The 20,853-nt window shown below is 44.9% G+C and overlaps 1 protein-coding gene across 4 annotated transcripts in view; it reads left to right on the forward strand.

The window, feature by feature from the left end:
- Window positions 1–20,853, forward strand: part of CCDC66 (coiled-coil domain containing 66) — a 237,977-nt gene that overhangs the window by 119,250 nt on the left and 97,874 nt on the right. For 3 of the 4 annotated variants that reach the window (XM_029600914.1, XM_029600913.1, XM_029600912.1), the window contains exon 9: window positions 15,115–15,246. The exons of the other annotated variant lie outside the window; for it this stretch is intronic. In XM_029600914.1, coding sequence (XP_029456774.1) covers window positions 15,115–15,246 — 132 coding nt within the window. The remainder of the gene's footprint in view (window positions 1–15,114; window positions 15,247–20,853) is intronic. 4 annotated transcript variants of the gene reach the window in all.

Raw genomic sequence — 20,853 nt, forward strand, 5'->3', positions numbered from 1 at the left:
AATAGGCATGTGAGGGGCTCCGCTTTTTCTGAAAGGTTTGGTATGAACTGTCGATAATAAAAGATGAGTCCTAAAAAGGCTCTCACCTTACTCTTTGTCTGTGGGACTGGGACTCGGGTAATTGCTTCTATTTTCCGTGTCTGTGTGTGAACTTTCCCTCTCCCAAGGGAGTATCCTAGATATTGTACTTCTTGACCCCCTAATTTACATTTCTTGGGGTTGGCTGTCAATTCAGCCTTTCGTAGACTTGTGAATATGGCCTGTAATTGCCTTAGATGTGTCTCCCAGTCTCCACTGCAAATGACAATGTTGTCAAGATAGGGCACTGCGTAACCCTGATGTGGGCGTAGTAAGCGGTCTACCAAGTGTTGGAAGGTAGCTGGAGCCCCATGAAGTCCAAACGGCAGGACCATAAACTGGAAATGGCTTTTTCAACACCGAAGAGACATCTTCTCCTTCACAGTTGGTGCCAGGGGAACTTTCCAGTACCCCTTTGTCAAATCAAGCGTGGAGATAAACTGTGCAGTTCCTAAGCGTTCAATAAGTTCATCCACGCGAGGCATCGGGTATGCGTCCAGCTTCAAAGCCTCATTGACTTTCCAGAAGTCAGTAAAGAACCGAATACTACCATCCGGTTTAGGTACCATTACAATAGGCGAGGACCAATCACTATTGGATTCCTCTATTACTCCAAGTCTAAGCATTTCTTTCACCTCAGTTTCTACCACCTGGCTTCAGGAATCTGGTAGGGCTGTTGTTTAACTATTACTCCTGGGTTTGTAATAATATCGTGACAAGCTAAGTGAGTTCTCCTGGGCATAGTCGAGAAGACATCTTTATTCCTAGTTTATCCAGATCCACTTTTTGCGTTGTGGAAAGTTGGTCCCCATATGGGATCATCTGGGGCTCAGAGGTTTGTGAAACGTCTGGACCAAAGTCATCTTCTTGGACCAGACTGCAAGTCGGAGCAACCCATTTTTTTAGTAGATTGACATGGAAGATCTGGGCCTTCTTCCGTCTGTCAGGTTGGGCCACTTTATAATCTACTGGGCCCATCTTCTCCAGCATCTCATACGGACCTTGCCAACGGGACAGCAATTTACTTTCTGATGTCGGTAGTAGCACTAGTACGTGGTCTCCCGGCTGGAAGACCCGAGGAACAGCGGACTGGTTATATTGCTGGGCTTGGGTAGCCTGAGCCTTTTCCATGCATAGTTGGGCAGCCTCTCCTGCCCTCCCCAGTCCGTCCAGAATTGGGTTCCTCCTCCCAGATCTCTCGTACTACATCTAGGATTCCCCGTGGTCTTCTACCATACAATAATTCGAACGGGGAAAACCCGGTCGAACTTTGAGGGACCTCTCGAATGGCGAACAATACATATGGCAAGAGTAAGTTCCAGTTCTTGCCATCTTCCGTGATGAACTTCCTCAACATCTGTTTGAGAGTTTTGTTAAAACGCTCCACGAGCCCATCAGTTTGTGGATGGTAAACTGATGTCCGCAGGGTTTTTACCTGCAATAATGTGCAAACTTGTTTCGTCACTTTAGAGACAAACGGTGTCCCTTGGTTGGTTAATATCTCTTTGGGTAACCCCACCTGGGAAATCACCTCCTCCAAGGCCGTAGCTATTGTTTGAGTCTTCATATCTCGTAGGGGAATAGCTTCTGGATACCTGGTTGCATAATCTAGAATGACCAGGATATATTTTTTTTTCTGCGGTTAGCCCTCTCTAAGGACCTACCAAGTCCATAGCGACCTTCTCAAAAGGTGTCTCTATAATTGGCATAGGCACTAGGGGAGCTACGTGCGTTGCTGCTGGTCTGGTCAGCTGACAGGTAGGACAGGACCGACAATAGTCCTGAACGAGTTGATACAATCCAGGCCAATAGAACTGGACTAAAATCATTTCTCGTGTTTTCTCTTCCCCTAGGTGGCCCCCCAAAAGGTGACTATGGGTGAGCCGCAACACTTGCTGACGATACTGCTGGGGAACCAAAAGCTGCTCAACCATTTCGCCCTCCAGGTTCCCCTTTGCTTCTCTGTATACTAGATTTTTCTTGAGTACAAAAAAGGGGGGGGGGGGCTGGCTTTTGACTCTCCACCCCAGAGACTAATTCCCCATCTATTATCTGTATATTCTCCCGGGCCCCTTTTAGTGTCCCATCTTCTTGTTGGGCCCGCCTAAAATTCCCGGGGTTTCCCTCGCCTAGCCAGTCTGAGGGAACCTCTATGGGTTGGGGAGCCCCCTCTAACTCCACGACTGCTTCTAAACCTTGGAAATAATTATACTTTTCTATCCTACGTTGTCTACGAGGCTTGGGTATCTTAGGATTATTACTATACAAGTCCAGGTCTTCTATCGGAAAGACCTCCGGAAATGAGGTCTCTTCCTCGCTGAAGTCATCTGGGCCTCTCATGTGCTGGACCCAAAGAATCCCAAAGTCTGGATAATCTCGTCCCAGTGTCACCGGATATGGTATCCAGGGGAGCACTCCCAATTCTACTGTCGCTTGTCCCACTGGAGTCTTCAATAGGACTTGACTGGTCGGGTATTGTCTCTGATCTCCATGTATACAAACGAGGGTCACTGTCTGTTCATAATTAATCTGTGTTCTTTTGACCAGTTCCCTCCGAATGAGAGTTTTTACACTTCCCGAGTCTACTAAGGCTTGGGTCAAATCGCCATCTAGCTCCACCGGAACCACGAAGGATGTAAATCCAGAGCGGGGAATGTCCACAAACAAGTAGGAGTAAGGGGCCACCAAATTGATGGCCATAAATTCATCCTCCATTCAATAGCAGTCTTGAGCAAAATGCCCCCTCTCTCCACAGTGAAGCAGGTCCCTTTGTGCTTCACTGATTCTAGGTGTTTACTCGTTCCGCCCTCAGGTCCCTCTAATGCGTTATCAGGGTCTCGTGAGGTAGGGAGACTCTTCACTTCTTGGCCGATATAGCAGCTTAGGGTTCTGCCCCTCGATTCTCTTCTTCCTTTCTCCAAACTCTTTATTCGGGAATTCTTCTCTGCTGGAGTAAGCCCACGGCCTGTGTCTGCAGCATCCAAATAACGCTCTACTAGGGAAACCACATCCTTCAGGGTCCCCGCTGTCTGTTGCCACACCCATTCACGCACTCGGGAGGGGAGAACGTCCACAAACTGTTCTTCCACGACAGTCTCCGCAACTTCAACTCCCCTTTTATTATCGGGTTCTAGCCACCGCCAGCACCGGTCCTTTAATTTCTGAGCCAGAACCCGGGGTCTCTCTCCTGGTATTAAGCCCTGGAAACTTTTCCGATAAGATTCCTTAGACAGTCCCAGTCTATTGAGTACGACAGCCTTGACCTCCTGACAGACTTGGGCTTGCTGGTTCTCAAGGGCCCAGTATGAGGCCTGGGCCTCACCGGTTAAATGTGGGGCCATTCTCATGGCCCATTGGGACCTAGGCCAGGCCATGGCCTCCGCCACTCTTTCAAAGGTGACCAGGAATGCTTCCGGGTCATCATGGGGCCCCATCTTTGTCAGCTGAATTTCCAGTGTTGGTGGGATTGGACTCTGTTCCGTTCCGGTGGGTACCCCATCGGTCCCTGGCGCTGGTGTCCTTCGTAGTAATTGGCCATTAAGCTGTGCTTGGGCTTCCAGGTGTTTCTGCAATTGTTGCAGTAGCTGCTGGTGCTGTGCATACTGGGTCTGAGCGGCTGCCCGGAGCTGCTGTTGTCCCTTCACCAGGGCTTGCAGTAGCTGCTCCATTTCTCAGGGAGGTTCCTGCAGAGGCTATTCTGAGCTCCTGCCCCTTCAAGACCGGAAACCTTTCCCCTTCTTCCAAACAAAAGAAAAGCCTGCTTCACCAGCTCTAACTCACTTCTTCTGTTCCCTCCCTCCGGCAGAGTTTCTCTCCTTAGCCGGTACCAACAAACAACAACAAAAAAAAAAATCCTGTGTGCCTACTGTTGCAGCCAGGCCCCCCCCCCCCCCCAAAAAAAAAATGTCTGCTAGTGTGGGTCCCTGTCTGTGATGCTTAGAACAGATAATCCCACTTCTAACACCATATGTGATGCCCTTGGAGCGATCTAAGACAGGAGAAGGTTGGAGAACAGACCAGGCTGGAGTCTGTTCTGCTTTTCAACAGTTTAATTACAAAAAGTTCAGCAAGACAGAATCAAAATGGCTGCTTACCTCAGCAGACTGACCATGCAAGAACAGTTTTTCCAAAAGAGCACAACACTCCATTACAGCTTTCTTCTTCTCCATGGGGCCTATCTAACTCTCTCAGGGCCTCACCTTTGTATCCCTTACCTCAGGAAAACGCCCCCACCAGAGGATCCCGTTCCTGTCTGTCTTAAGGTGGACCGGGCCAGATAGCTGGAGCCGGTCCGTTAAGACAGTCTAAGGCTCTCTGTCATTATACTCTATCACTCACAGTTAAAAGAACACTCTGAAACTCTGCACCAGCTCTCTGCTCTTCCAATAGAAACACCATCTTCTGTTCGTAGAACAGTACGAAAGGACACCAGAAAACCCTATTACCAACCACGGAGGTATTATCCACCAGCACCCCGTGGTAGGGCATCTAGAAAAGCACAGAGAAGTCAGCCTAGGCAACCAAGGGCACCTAGGCCTCACCCTCCACATCAGATGGGCCCAGCATCAGGATTTTGAGAACCCGTCAGAGGACAGCAGCCACTCCACCAACCCGATCCCAAATCTACCAGTGGGAGGTCTGGTCTCTTTCTTTCAACCCAATTGGTCATACATCACAACAGATCAATGGGTACTATCCATTATAACACACGGTTACCAACTGGATTTTCTCACAGTACCAAAAGACTCTCCACCAAAGTCTCTTTGGATACACAAAGATCATATCATTCTCTTGAACACAGAATTATCCACCCTTATGAGTGCCAGGGCCGTGGAACCAGTTCCCCGACCTCAGCAGGGCAGAGGATTCTACTCCTGTTATTTCCTCATTCCAAAGAAAACAGGAACAGGAGGCCTACGTCCCATCTTAGACCTCTGCAATCTCAACAAATTTCTATGGAAAGAAAAATTCAGAATGGTCTCCTTAGGCACCATGCTTCCCCTTCTTCAAGCAGGAGACTGGCTCTGTTCTCTGGATCTGCAAGGTGCTTACGCTCACATTCCAATATTCCCTCCTCATCGCAAGTTTCTGCATTTCCTGGTGGGTCATCAGCAGTTCCAATACCGGGTTCTGCTATTTGGACTTGCCTCAGCACCCCGAGTTTTCACAAAGTGCCTAGCGGTAGCAGCAACTCATTTGCACAAGGAAAGTGTACACTTTTTTCCTTATCTGGATGACTGGCTTATTAGAAGCCAGTCAAAGCAAGCAGCTCTCACCTCTCTCAGGCTCACAATCAATCTGCTCCATTCGTTGGGATTCCTAATCAACTACCAGAAATCCCACCTTATAGCATCTCATCTACTGCAATTCATCGGAGCAGAGTTGAACACCATAATATCAAGAGCCTTCCTCCCAGAGGACCGTGCAGAGACACTCTCCTCATTAGCGAAATCTCTGTGCACAAAGAAACAGGCGACAGCACATCAGTTTCTAACTCTGCTCAGCTACATGGCCTCCACAGTTCATTCACTCCTATGGCCAGATTCACCATGAGAATAACCCAATGGACATTAAGATCCCAGTGGATACAAGCCATTCAACCACTGTTGTCTCCAATTCAAATAACCCACCAATTACGTTCATCTCTCCTCTGGTGGGCGAACAAGAACAACTTGCGCACAGGCCTACCCTTCCAACAACCAGTTCCGCAAGTAACTTTAACTACAGATGCATCCACCTTAGGTTGGGGAGCACACATAGGCAATCTCCAAACTCAAGGTACTTGGACAAAACTCGAAGCAACATTTCAAATCAATTTCCTGGAACTTTGAGCTATACGTTATGTTCTACATGCGTTCAAGGACTGCCTTTCACACAAGACTGTTCTTATACAGACAGACAACAAGGTATCCATGTGGTACCTGAACAAACAGGGAGGTACGGGCTCGTATCTCCTTTGTCAAGAAGCCTCACAGATTTGGGACTGGGCCGTCATGCATTCCATATTTCTCCAGGCCACTTATCTAGCAGGCATCCACAACGTTGTTGCAGATCACCTCAGTCGACAGTTCCATCCCCACTGTTGTGTCCGCTGTCCAACGTCTCTGCTCTGCCCACCTTACCTCGTTGACGACTCCCTTCAGGGTTGATGGAAGGCTAGCCTCTGCGGCATCTCCAGGCCATCGTCCTCCGGTGTTCCCGGACTGGCTTGACGCTGCAAGCCGCCATGTTGACCAGATGACTAAGGGCGCGCGCGGCCCGACTGATGTACTAGTGTTGGCGCAAACCTCAGGGGCATCCCCCTGAGATGACATCACCAGCTCCAGATATTTAAGGTCTCAGTTTTCGCTAACAAGACAAGTTAGCAAGGGATTGGTTACCTAGCTTCCTCCTGGTCGCTGCGGATGGGATTTTCTCTCCGCAACCCTAGCTACTCTGCCTCCTCGGACTTCACTAGAGGTAGCCACTCCTCGGGGGCCTCGCTTTCTCTTTTTCTTTGCAGGCCGCAGTCCGGAACCGGTACTCGCTCCTCGAGGGCCCACATCCCGGACTTGCTCCTGAATACCACTTCTGCTAAGAAGTCATCGCTGCTTACAACATTGTGAGTTTCCATCTATCTCTCGGAGCTTTCCCTGGGTACAGGTATTCGCTCCTTGAGGGCCTAATGTATACCATCTCCTGGGCTGCCTTAAGAGACTATTGTGTGAGTGTTACCATCAATGACTTGTTCCAGAACTCTGCATATACTGCATACTCACTGTCTTAGTTTCTCTACAGCTCAGCCACCCTGGGATCGCTGTTTCAATACCTGAGGGACTACAGCCCAGCCGGGTGCTTCCAGCTCAGTACTGCCACCTCTGGTGGTTTACCATATTGTCTAATAAAATAACTAGTGTCTGTCTCCTACAGCAAGCTTGACCAGTGGTCCCTCTCGGGATTTTCCCCGAGGGCATGATCACCTGCCACTGGTCCAAGGATCCACCCATAACTATTCTAAATAACTACAGATTGCTAATACCAGCTTTAACAACAGAGCTTTCTGACAGATTGCTAACTCCCAGCTTTCTCTACAGAGCTTTGACAACAGATTGCTAACTCTGCACGGAGATTCACATCAGATTGCTAACTCCGCACGGAGATCAGAGCAGATTCTGACACCCAGGGAATGGTCCCTGGATCCTTTGGTAACGACCAGAATATTCCAATGCTGGGGCCAACCAACCATAGACCTCTTTGCATCCGAACTGTATCACAAAGTGGACAAATTCTGCTCCCTATACCAGCGGACCAGCAAGTGCGCCAGGGACGCCTTTTCTCGCCCCTGGAATTCAAGCCTTCTATACTCGTATCCCCTTTTACTGCTGATAACCAAAACTGTAGTAAAGCTGCAACAGGACAAAGGGTTAATGATACTCATAGCCCCATATTGGCCTCGACAAGTGTGGTTTCCCATACTTCTCGACCTCTCGATCAGAGAGCCAATTCGCCTGGGTGCAGCTCCCACTCTCATAACTCAGGATCAGGGCAGGTTGCGCCATCCCAACCTTCAATTCCTATCTCTAACAGCCTGGATTTTGAAAGCTTGATCCTGCAACCACTCAATCTTTCAACTAATGTGTCTCAAGTGCTGGTAGCTTCACGTAAACCTTCCACACAAAAAACCTATCAGTCTAAGTGGAAACGATTCACCATGTGGTGTGCACAGAAAAGTACTGACCCCTTTTCCTGCCCCACATCATCTTTATTAGACTATCTCTGGCACCTTTCAGACTCTGGTCTCCAGGCCACGTCAGTAAGGGTACATTTAAGTGCTATCTCAGCTTACCATCATACAATAGGGGATGCACCGATATCAGCGCAACCCCTTGTCAGTAGATTTATGAGAGGTTTGATTCACCTTAAACCCCCGTAACGGCCACCAGTCACAAAATGGGACCTTAATGTAGTACTAACAAGACTCATGCGTTCTCCTTTTGAACCCATGGATTCCTGCAATATTAAATTTCTTACATGGAAAGTTCTCTTCTTAGTAGCTATTACATCTGCTAGACGGGTTAGTGAGTTACAGGCACTTGTCACATACTCACCCTATACAAGGTTCTTACATGACCGAGTGGTACTCCGTACTCACCCTAAATTCCTTCCCAAGATAGTTACGGAATTCCACTTGAATCAGTCCATAGTCTTGCCCACATTCTTCCCAAAACCTCACTCTCACCAAGGTGAGAGAGTTTTGCACACCTTAGACTGTAAACGTGCACTTGCATATTACCTAGACCGCACTGCAGTCCATAGGAAATCCACTCAACTCTTTTGTTTCTTTTGATAAAAACAAACCGGGTAAAGCAGTGGGCAAACAAACTCTCTCTAACTGGCTTACAGATTGTAGCAATAAGCTACAATCTGCTACTATTGCTATTATGAAAAAGCAGGCCTTCCTCTCCAAGGGCGAGTAAAGGCACACTCAGTAAGAGCAATGTCAACCTCAATAGCACACTATCGTTCAGTTCCAATAGCTGACACATGTAAAGCTGCAACATGGAGTTCTCTTCACACCTTTGCAGCTCATTATTGTTTGGACAAGGAAGGACGACAAGATTCAGCCTATGGACAATCTGTCTTAAAAAATTTGTTTCCAGCGTAATCCCAACTCCTTCCACATCCAACCTACTGTGATTTCAGACTGCCTCATTTTTTCCAACAGTACACCAGTTGTTGTGCCTGTTGCACAAGTTGTTTGCTGTTGGCCCAATACAAGAATGACTCAGCCTGTAGCTTGCTAATCACCCATGTATGAGGACTATCATCCTGGGATAAAGCAAAATTACTTACCTGTAATAGGTGTTATCCAAGGAAAGCAGGATGTAGTCCTCACGAAACCCACCCGCCACCCCGCAGAGTTGGGTCTGGTACATTTTATTATTTTATTTTTGCTAACGTTTATTGCTACACACAAGACTGAAGGAAGACCCCTGTGGCTCGAGGGATCATGGCATGCTGGGCATGCTCAGTGGGCTCAGTGTGCCAGTCAAAAGTTTCTAGAATCTTTGACAGAAAGTTTTCCGTGATAGGGCTCCATCCAGTGACGTCACCCATATGTGAGGACTACATCCTGCTGTCCTGGGATAACACCTATTACAGGTAAGCAATTTTGCTGTCTAGTGAGAACAAAGTACCAGTGGAACTAAGGGGAAACTGCACCAATGTGCAAAATGCAGGTGTAAAATGCAAGTACAAAATACCTGTGTACCACTTGCCTGCATTGAGGCAAGTGGAAATATGCTTAGTGTCTCCATGTTTGCATACTTTTATCTGCCGATGAGGGTGAAGGAGGAATAATCAAAAGGATTTTTTTTTTTTTTAAATAATTTTTATTGGAGTAACCTGTATATATCCACAAACACATAATGTTACACGCTATACCTTGCAAGTACCACCACATTATTATTTTCTAAATATTTCCTATAATGAGGTCACCCTCCCCCCCCCTCCCTCCCGTAGAGAACCATAAAGACCAATACATCATTAAAGGACAACAAATACCAAACAACAATAGAGCAGAACGGTTGATAGGTATAGGCCCGAAACACCATAAATCATTGCCCCAAACCAAGAGAGCCCAGTCATCCAGACCATTATTATTTTACCCAAAGTCCAGGGTCGCAATCAAATTACACTCACATATCACGGTCCCTCCATGTACAAGAGCTTCACAGCCAAGAAGAAACAGACTTTTCGGGAGCTTTGGTTCCAATATTATCAGACTCTTTCTCCCACAGTACGCCAATCAAAAGGATTTTTTACGTGGGTTAACGCAAGGCTTTCAGTCTAACTGCTGAATTAGCCATGCAGCCTTGGGTGATGTCATCCGGCACACACTGTGGAGCTTTCTTAAATACATAGAGCTTCAATGCTGTGTGCATACATGGTAGTTCCCACATGATTGACTGATGTAGAATCTCCTCAGTTTCTTTTTTTCTGCACCAAGGCATGGTGATGTGGAGAACGTTCTCCTTATTTCTCCTCAGTCTATTTTCACATTTTCACAATCCCAAAACAGCACTTTTCAGTGCTCATCATGTCGAATAAGGCCCTGGGCTATAAATATTACCAATGTGGGCATATTAGTTCTGCATAGATGGACATAATTATTGCTTTATTTGTCTGGACCCAGACCCTGACCAGGCTGCATGCCAGGACTGTGGTGCATGTCGCCATGGGCTCAACGTCAGAGAGCCCAGAAGATTGCCTGGCCAGATGAGGAGGAAAGCATCTCCTCTGCATCAGGAAGTTATGCCCCATCTCCCCTGTAGTCCTCGCAGTCATTACCGGGCCCGAAGACACACCATTAGGACATGCAGCAGCGTGCTCCATTCATAGGCCCATCAGGCCTACAGGGACTTCAAAACATAGAATGAAGCACCCAAAAGAGCAGGAAGCAACAACTGCCATTCAAGAGTGGAGCTTCTAGTACCCAAAACAGCAGTGGTTTATAACAATCTTCAATGCCATCTGCTGCATCATTGATAGAAAAGACATCATGGGAAAAAAGTGCATCAATGTCTTCGGCGCACGATGCACCCAGAGGCAATGCACATAACAGCATACTGCAATGCACAATAACACTTGAAGCCAGCATCGACACAGGGGAAATCCATGATGGACTTCCACATGCATCGCTCAACGCACAGACGCAGCAGGCACATAAGCTGAAGCATATGGCACAGGATGCCCACAAAAAGTCTACAATGCAAGCAATGATGCCTTCTAAACATTCAAAGTCTAGGGATGAGAATGACGAAGGACACGTGTCGTCCACAGCCCAGAAACGCTCTCAAGCTCCAGAGACGTCTATGAACCACAGCTCATCAAAGGAAAAAAATCCTCAGGACACAGTTTCACCCTAAACTGACATCCAAATTGATGTGGAACCTTACTACGCACCTTTTCTTGCAAACCGTGGTCATCACCATCGTGTCTATAATCTCTGTCTCCTCTCAAAGTGATATGAAGATATACTCCAACCTGTCTTATGAATCACTTCGTAAACAAAGAGCATCACTTCTCCAAGAAGAACTACACCCGAGGGACAAAACTCCATGGGAAGAAAACTTGGAATTCACACCACATCAACCTCCAGTTTCAGATACTGAACTGGCAGCTGTTCCGCCACCTAGGAGCAGTAGATGCCCAGTTGTTTCTCTGCCTCACCAAAGAATTCCTGAGGACAAACTTCCTCCTCCTGTCTCCAGGGTCTCCACACGGACAGGGGAACAAATTTCTTTCATCATTAAAAATCTGTTTGCTGCTTAGCACCTGCAGGTGCAACCACCAAGATTCCCGGTGTGAGTCCCAGAGCATCATTTAGAACAGGAGACAGCTTCTTCACAACCTGAACAAACTTCTCCCAGCTACGACAGTCCACCAGGTTCTATGCCACTAGATCTTGGGTCACTACCTACTCCGGTAGAAGAAGGCAATGTACTTCTTTCTCCTCGGTCTGAATGACAGCAGGAACTTTCATCTTCTCGACCTCAAGCTAGTTCCATGGGGCTTCCTTTGGATATCTGATGTCCCTCCAGAACACTCATTTCCACTGGAAGATCTTATTCGAGATTTGTGGAGAAGCTGGGAAATACCTTAAAGTGAAAGTCCTCAAGATACCCGATCTGCGTTCAGAGGTCCTGGATATCTTAAGCATTCTGGACATACTGTCAGAACCAACAGCTTTGCTTTCACATGCTGTCTTAGATTCAGTGTTAATGAAATCATGGGAGTCCCTGTTTTCTGGCCTACCAGTTTTTAGAAAACTGGACCTTAAATTCCACCTCAAAAAGTCTACAGGATACAAAATATTAATTTGCCTCATGCTTTAATGGTGGAGGAGTCTGCAATGAAAAAAAGCAAAGAAAACAAAACTCTGCTCCAAACCCCCCCCCCCCCCCCCCAATCCCCTGCTGGGAAGGATATCAAGATCTTGGATGACTTTGGCTTGTAAAGTATTCCAAAGCTCCATGTAAATATCTAAAATTCAGCAGCACCAATTTTATGTGGTGCAGTACTTGTATGAGTGCCTTTAACAACTGAAGCCCTTCTTTCGATCAGAAGCTGGAGAACAGATAACACCTCAACGGCTCCATGATTTAGAGGAAGGGCTCAGGCACTTATTGCATTCAGTCTATGAAGCTTTTGAAACTACCTCCAGCACTTGCAGCATTTATTCTGCTCGTCTTATGGCTTGGTTACAAGCTAGCGTGATCGGAGAGGATGTTCATTAAGCTTGCTGATCTACTATGCCTGAGAGACACCCTCTTTGGAGACAAGCTGAGGGAGTCAGTCTCCCAAATTAAAGAGCAAAATGTAGCAGTACAGTTTCTGACAATGCCTTCTGAACACCAGGGCACATACAGACATCTCTTCTCACAATGCAAGAACCGTTCTATCAGAGGAAACTATACAAATAGTATCCTCAATATTGTTTTACCAATTGTTTGTGGGTGTAGCCACAGCGCAAACAACTGAGAGGCCATCAATGGAGGGTACAGAACAACAGCAGCAGACAACTCCAAAATCACAGCAGAATTTTTTTAGATCTAACCAGCCACAGCCAGCCATTCCTGTCGGGGCAGGATAAGCAATTGTTTCTCAGCATGGCCCCAAATAACAATGAACCAGTGGGTCCTCAATATAATATGGTATGGATATCGTCTGGATTTCACCAACCACTCCACCATTTCCCATCTCACCCCACCTCCAAAAGATCTATCTCAGCTTCCTCTCTTACATCTGGAGGCAGAGAAGCTATTATTACAAAGAGCTATTCAGCTTCTCCTGAAGAATCAGATCAATATGGGCTTCTATTCTCAATATTTCCTCATTCAAAAATGCACAGGAGGTCTTTGTCCCATCTTGGACCTTAGATGCCCTGCGGCTCCGCAATACAGGCAGAGCCCCGACTGTCTTCTGCAAAGGTGTTCTTTGGGGGATAATTTGCCTCACCCCAACAGCATGTGTTCTTCGTGACTTTAAGGGCTCAAAGCTCTCGGCGGAGACCTCCCTTCGGTGGGGACCAAATGAGGAGCTTCGGAAGGAGGATGATGAGAAGACCGCAGCTCCCGGCTGTGTTCTTGGGCTCGATGATCAATACAACTGGCTAGGTCGATCAAAAAATAAACAAAAACCCTTCAGGGAGTTGGATAGCTTGGGAACTGCAAGTTCGTCTTTCAGTTGGGCGGAGAGACCACCCAGGAAGATGGGACGGAGGCAATCCTTCTGCCAACCCAGTTCGAAGGTCTGCGTGTGGAACTCTATGACGTAGTCACTGAGGGGCCGTCGGCCCTGACGGAAGTGCAGGAGGTCATAGCTAGTGTTCACGACCCTCTCCCGGGTCGTCGACAGTCTTCCAGAATTTGGTGATGAAATGAGGCAGGTCCAGGAGGAGGGCAGTCCAGATCGAGTACCAAGATCCGTCCGAAGGAGGAAGGAGAATGAGCAGGAACTGGAGCTAGGAATCCAGAGCAGAGGCAGGAACAGGAGACAGGTACAGGAATACAGGAACTGGAACAGCAACTCTGGAACTCAAGCAGACAAGAGCAAGGAGACCCGTTGCTAAAGCAAGCTCTGTCTGTCAGAGCTTGCCTTATATACTCAAGGCTGGAGACATCATCACTAGGAGCCACTGAGCTTTTCCCGCCGCGACCCCTTTAAATCCCTGACGACGGCGCAAGTGCGCACCTAGGAACAGGGACCGAGGACGAGGGCTATGGCAGCGTGGTCGGCATGGCATGAGGAGGATGGAGTGGCGGAATTTACCTGCCGTGGAGGAGAAAGAGGAGCAGTCCGGGTCTGAACTGGGGAGTCGGGAGGTGGCAGGGCTGCGGCGGCGACTGCCTGGCGTTGCCGAGGAGAGGAGGGCTGCGGCCCGGGCCCAGTGCTGGGAGGTAGGAGCAGGCACCTTGTGACCTGGAATTGTAAGAAAAATAAGAATGCACAATAATAAAATGCAAACCAAATTTAAACATACTTCAAGTAAAAGCAAATTAATCCCACACTACTGGAACCTCTATATGAGCCCAAATAAAAAAGAGCAATTAAACACAAGTCATCACAAATAATACAACTGAGGGACAGGCCAATACAAATAAATGCCCTGTCCCATGTGTTTTTCAAATGGATGCTTTTAGTGATGAAGTACTAAGAAATCTTCAGTGTCCATGTTGGATGGTACATGGAGATACAGGTCTGTAGGTAATTTGCACTGAGACAATGAATAGCTTTATGTGCTAAATAAAAGATTTTAAATTTGTGCATGGTAAGTCATGGGGAGAAAGTGCTTAGTACATCTGGCCATTAGTTCTTCGCGAATGGCTCAGTTTATCTGAAACCTTTATGGCCTCTGGAAGGCAAACTATGGTAAAACTCATATAGAAACCATCAAAAGCAGATATTAGGGAAATATTTTGGCAAAAAATGAAAATAGTTTCCACAGCTATCTAAAAGAATATTTGGACTATGAAGGAGAAGGCACTACCGTAAACACTCCTTTGACACTTTCAACTCCAGCCACAGCCATATTCATAAATACTCATTCGCCTGAATACATATGTACTTTTTTGTAGTTACTTCCAGCAAACCTAAAACTTTCACAGATTTATTCTTACTCAAGTCTGGTATGAATTCATACAACTCCCATTACTACTTAAGGGAGTGATTTTTTTTTGACCCAAGAAAAATTGTATTGGCCTCCATCTAGTTTTAAACACTGGAATAAGTTTGCATACAAAAACTGTTTTTAATGGGTCATTGCTGCATTTCTTAGTGTAGACTGCAGCACTCGCCTTTTAAACATTTTTCTGGACTCTGACCCTTAAATTGCCCTAAACATTTATCACACAAATATTTTTGTACAATTTCTATTTCATAGACATTGCTGCTACTCTCTTTCTCACACATTAACACTACAAATTTTTTAAAAGAAAATATTTATTTTGAAGCTTTATTCAGGAGGGTGTATAAAAATTAATTTTGTCGTTTTAGGAAGCTACACCTTTGGAACACCCCTTTAGTGCCACAAAACGTGAACAGCAGAAGAAGTGGCTTGAAGAACTAAACAAACAAAGGGAAGAGGTTGCCCTACGAAAAATGCAGGAAAAACAGAAGTACTCTGAGGTAGCCATACAGAAATGTACCTAAAAGAAAAAAAGGTGTTAGGTGAACTTCCAGAATAGTTTCCTCCCATGTCTTCAAACCTAGATTAAATTTCTTTAAGAGAGAAAGTTCAACAAATCTAATATTGATGATAAAACTCCTACTTATCTTATTAGTGAGTTTGTTGTGCAATGAGAATTTAAATGGCATACTTTTTCCCTTTATGAGTAAGTGAAATGGGTTTTTAGAAAAGACATTAGTGTGGCTACTATTTGTAGTAGAAAAAAACAGGGTTTACCTGAAATTCAATTATATATCCAAAACAATAAACAAAAATTAGTGAAAACATAGTTTATACGTATACTACCATTCAAGATGTATCTAGGGAGTAGTGTGTCAAAAAAAAGTAATCATCACTAAACTGGGAAAATGCTCAAAAATGTAATTTATTCAAAAAATAAAACAACTGTCATACTTCTGTGGGGTTTTTTCAAATCATATACTCTTGCCATAATTGGTGAATATCAAAGTTCTGGCCTTTATCTGTCTGCTATAAAGACTTTACTATGAGTTAACTTTTTTCCTTATCTTCCTGCTAGACCCGTCTTCAAATATAGGGTTTCTTTCCTCCATAGCTGATGGATCAGAGAAAACATCTCTTTTTATAACCTCTCTCTGGTCTATAAGGAAGGTATGGTCCTGGCCATTACCAGTAGTATCTGTCTCTGGCAACTGCAGACAAGTGATTATGACGTTAGCTCCCAGAGTCTAAGTTCGGCCCCAGCCTGGCTGTGGGCTCTCTTGCTCTTAGTCAACAGCCTTTAAGGGTTGATTTTTCTGGTGGAAGCAGTACTCCCAGGCTAGCCCTGGTTGAATTCTCTGGCAGTAATCACAATATCCTGAAGGCTCTGAAGATTCCCAAGGGAATCTTCAGAGCTAGCTAGGTGAACCAGAAAGAGACAACCCTTCTTTAAAAAAAAAAAAAAAGTGAAAATGGGAGGCTGTGCCTAAGAAAGTGTGGCTGACTGTGGCAGGCACCGGAGAGTGGCAAGTACCTGGTTTGCTGGATCACTGGGGAGAGGGTGCTGGAATTATGGCAGTATTGGGTCACACCATGTTGAGGGAAAATAATTATTTTCTTTATATTCCTTTATCTCCACTGAAGCCTTGGACAGCATGGTTTGCAGGCAGAGGTTAGCAGCAACATTTATGCTGCTGCAGTTGGCATGGCACAGCACTGCAGGAGGAATGCTTTTGTGTTGACACTTCAGTATGGTTCCCTGCCTCCCACGACTATGCTTAAGAGAGAGGAGTAGATCAGCCTGTAGCCTAAGCAGGCATGGCAGCATTGTTTTGGCCCTATTGTGAGGGCAGTCCAGGCTCAGGCACCTAGGAGGAGATCAATTTCTATCCTCCTGGCCCTGGGGAAGAGCAGAAAATGCAGTACCTGAATGTAATCCACTTTGAAGGGTCTGAAAACTGGAATATAAAAAAAAAAATGAATGAGGAAATGACATTGGCGGCTCGAATGGTAACTTAAGTTAGAGCTCTGGACCCTGCCAGGCAAAATCGATGGTGCAAAGCAGGCTTCCACAGATAAAATCTTTCAGGAGGCATATCTGTGAGTAGGGGAAGTACGCAGGATGTCTGCTTCAAAGAAAAATGTGGACTTTCAGTAATATTCTTATAAAAAATTGGGAGGGAAGGGAAGGTAAGCAAGGTGCCATGCGAGTATGAGCAAGATGGACATGGCTCACGGGAAGTCTGTTCCAATCCCTCTAATGGACAGGCTATGATATTTATACATTCCATCTAGAACTAAATTTAGACAATGGTTTTGTGAACTCCGTGCGGATATAAAAAGTAATAATCAGGAGATCTTGGAGATGATGGCTGATTTCAGAGAGGAAATTACAAAGCTAAGTTGACAGGTAGAGGAGCTGGAGAATTGCATGGATGTGCACATGGAGCCCCTGAAACAACTAAGTGACCAGTGTAAAGCACTGCAGACAGAGCAGGGTGAATTAAAAGATAAGGTGGATGATATGAAGAATCGGGCCCAGAGGAGTAATCTGTGTGTAAGTCAGTACCAGAGACTCCTAAGAATGAGGGCTGTAAGGCACTTGTATTTAGCGTGTATCAAACCATACTAAAAAAAAAAGAGAGGAGGCTGGAGCAGAATCAGGGCCTGTGGTAGCTGGAATGGGCGCACCGTGCCCTGAGCCAGTGAGTGCAAAATAAACTGCATACATTATTGTATGCTTCCATAATTATGCATTGAAAGAGAAGATCTATAATGTAGCTAGGAAGCAAAATACCTGGCAATGGGAAGGCTACAGTATTGCAGGATATGCGGATTTTTAGTCCTGCACCTTGAGAAAGCAGCAAGAGATGAGAGAGATTCCGGCGGTGTTACGTAAGGAGGAGATCAGATACTGCTGGCTCTATGTATTTGGGCTATCATTTGCTATCAATGGTGTTTCTTTGAGGGTAAAGTCCCATATGGAGGCTGAGGCAATTCTCAAAGCGGCTGGTATCTAGATATCTCCGAGACCAAAGACAACATTGTAGACTGTTTCAGGAGGAATACCCCAGATGGCAGCGTGTTGGTAAGCGATGACTGGATAAAGTTTGATCATATTTACAGTGAGAGGACTCTGACTTATTTTTACTAGTAGATGGCTTCACTAATTTCCAAACTGGGAGATATTGCTGTTTAGCTAATTGTATTGGAATAGAGGCCTAACAGCCTCATAGCAGTGGAATTCATTTGTATGTTGGAGTTAAAAATAGCACCTTTTCTGTAGTTTGAAAGATGCCCTCATTAGAAATGTTGCCTGGTGGGATATAGATGTATTGGAGAGAAAAAACCACACTTCTCATTAGGGGAAGGGGGAAAACCTGGTAGAAGTACTCATATATTTTGTTCACTGTTATTTTTTTATTTTTCTAGTAGTTCTGGTGCATGGTGGCTCCCTTTGGACCTGCATTCTGATTCTGGAGGTCATCCTGTCATGTGGTATTGGCTTTTGGTAGCCAAGCGATCAGGATGCGCTAGAGCTTAATTTTGGAGGGGGAGAGCAAGGGGATTTACAAAGGGGAAGGGAATGGGGGATAGTTGGGGATAGGTTAGAGAGGGAGGGAAAGAACAGGGAAAATGGGAAAGTGGGTGGAACTAAGAGGGCTGCCAGAGAAATGGAAGGAGGGGGTGAGAGAGAGGTTAGTGATGGGAGTGGGAAGTTGGGATGTCGGTTTGGGGAGGGAGGGGAGGTTCAGTTTACAGTTGACACAATTGTATGGTCAAAGTGTACCAAGATATATTTAATATTCTGGTGGAAAACATGGAAATTGCAGTGTGCTTAAATAAAGGAGGTCTTATCCTTAGTTGCACAACCTGCTTAGAAAGGATTGTTTAAACATCTTTATTAGTATAACCAGATAATATTAGACATAGTTTAGGAAAAACAAACTACATGGTCATTAATTCAGCTTCCATTACAAAGTAATGGATTAGAATATTCTTTGGTTAAATATTTTTTCTCCCCCTCATCCTACTTCCAACACAAATTACAGCAACAATCAGTTTCAAGCGGTTCAGATGTCTTGTTCTTGTACATCTAAACCTTTGTTTCCAAGAAATTCCCCAACAACTGTATCCCTACCCCTATCCCATACCCTTCCCTCCTCTAACTCACAACTATATTCGTAAGAGTATAATGGGGAAGATCTCACTCACAACATAATAGACAACACAATGATTTATATAGCTCCTCTATAAACCATTCAAAATGGAACTCCGAGCCCTGCTGGAAAGAATCTGAATATATGGATCCCAGATATTCAAGAAACTTGTCTTGGATCTAAATGATTTACATGCAGCCAAAGATTCCTTAAACATCTTTGAATGTACAGCATTGCGCCATTGCCAAAAGGATGGAGAAGTTGCTTCTCTCCAGAACAGCAGTATAGATTATTTACCTTGCACGAATAATGTCTTAACAAGGAGCCCTTCTGTCTGTCTTTTTCCATACATATTTAAGAATGTCAACACCAAACAATATGAATTCCGGCTCCAATGGAATATCTCAGCCTATAAGATCACTAATATAGGATATGATCTTATTCCAAAAATGTAGAATTATAGAACAATCCCAGAAAGCATGAGTTTGAGTACCTCTGTCTTGTAAGCATTTTAAACAAGTTGCAGAGGAAGGTAAGATGTGCCTTAAAGGCTAGTGTTTGGGAAAAGTAAGCTCTGTGTAAAAATGTAAACTGCATTTCTCTCAGATAGCTATTGGGAGAAATATTTCTTATTGTCTTGAAACAAGTTAATAAGATCTTCTGGGAAATGTTAAAACTACTTTCTAATTTCCATCGTTCCCAGAGTTTAGCAATCCAGACATCTTGATCTAATTTTTTTTAGTTCCTTATAAAGTTAGGAAAGAGATAACTTCCTGCATTCTAATGAAAAAAGTTATCCATTTTATCAACCACATTCATAGCCAGGTCTTCCTTACATAATGAAAGGACATAATGATGCAATTGCATGTTCGAAAAGAAATCTGAAGTAGTCAACCGAAATTGAGCTTGTAATGATTGGAAAGAGGATATATCTCCCCCCTCTGTCAATATATGCTTTAATTGTGTAATAGCCTGATCTTTCCAATAAAAGAAACGCCTAGATTGTGATTCCTGTAGTGGCAAAAATGGCATATATTCACTAGACATTCATCATTTTCATGAGTTTCTTCCAAGCCCAATGCAACAGCACCACCAGTAACTAGCTGGCGAGGCCCAAAGGTAATCTAGCCTGTGATGCATGCAATTTATATAGTAAGACTTTGTTAGATGTTAATACCCTGTCAGCTACCCCAGAGGAAAAAAGAGAACCATCATGCAACCAATCCTGGACCACCCATAACAGACAAAGTTGTAACTCCCCACATCAGGAAACTCCAATCCACCCTGAGCCCAACTTCTTAAAATTTTTGTAGCACTATTCTAGGTTTCTTACCTGACCATAGAAATTTTAAAAGCAGTTTATCCAGAGTCTTTAGGTCCCTACATAAGATAAAAATAGGCAAAATCTGTATCACTTAGGGAACAGGACCATCTTGTATTCACACGACCCCCCACAGATAATGGCAAGGTACGCCATACACTCAACTTAGACCTGGAACAGGTAATTAAATGGGAAATGTTAGGTTATAAATCTGCTCCAGTTTATATGCAATAATTATCCCCAGATACCTAAAGGAGCCTGCAGCCCATTTTAAGGGAAAATCGCCCACCCAGTCTTCCTTGACTATTTCTGGAAACACTGGAGGATCACCTTGCTGGTGGCTGAAAAGAATCAGTAAGTACTGCTTGGGGAAATTTTTAAAACTTAAATTAGGGAGAAGTAAACTATCGGGGTGTATTTAGTGTGTTCGTGTGTCTGTATTGAATAGGTAGTCAGAAAGGCAGGCAATAAACAGAAGTTTGTGCGTTTGTATTTCCCCACCCACCTAGCTCATTCTTTAATTTATAGGCAGTTGTCACTTTCACACTAAAAAAAATAAAAATAAATCAGCCTTTTAACTTACATTCAGAAATTCCCCACACCTTATCAAGAGTTTGATCATTTCC

The sequence above is a fragment of the Rhinatrema bivittatum genome, chromosome 4 (assembly GCF_901001135.1).
Source record: "Rhinatrema bivittatum chromosome 4, aRhiBiv1.1, whole genome shotgun sequence".
NCBI classification, from domain to species: domain Eukaryota; kingdom Metazoa; phylum Chordata; class Amphibia; order Gymnophiona; family Rhinatrematidae; genus Rhinatrema; species Rhinatrema bivittatum.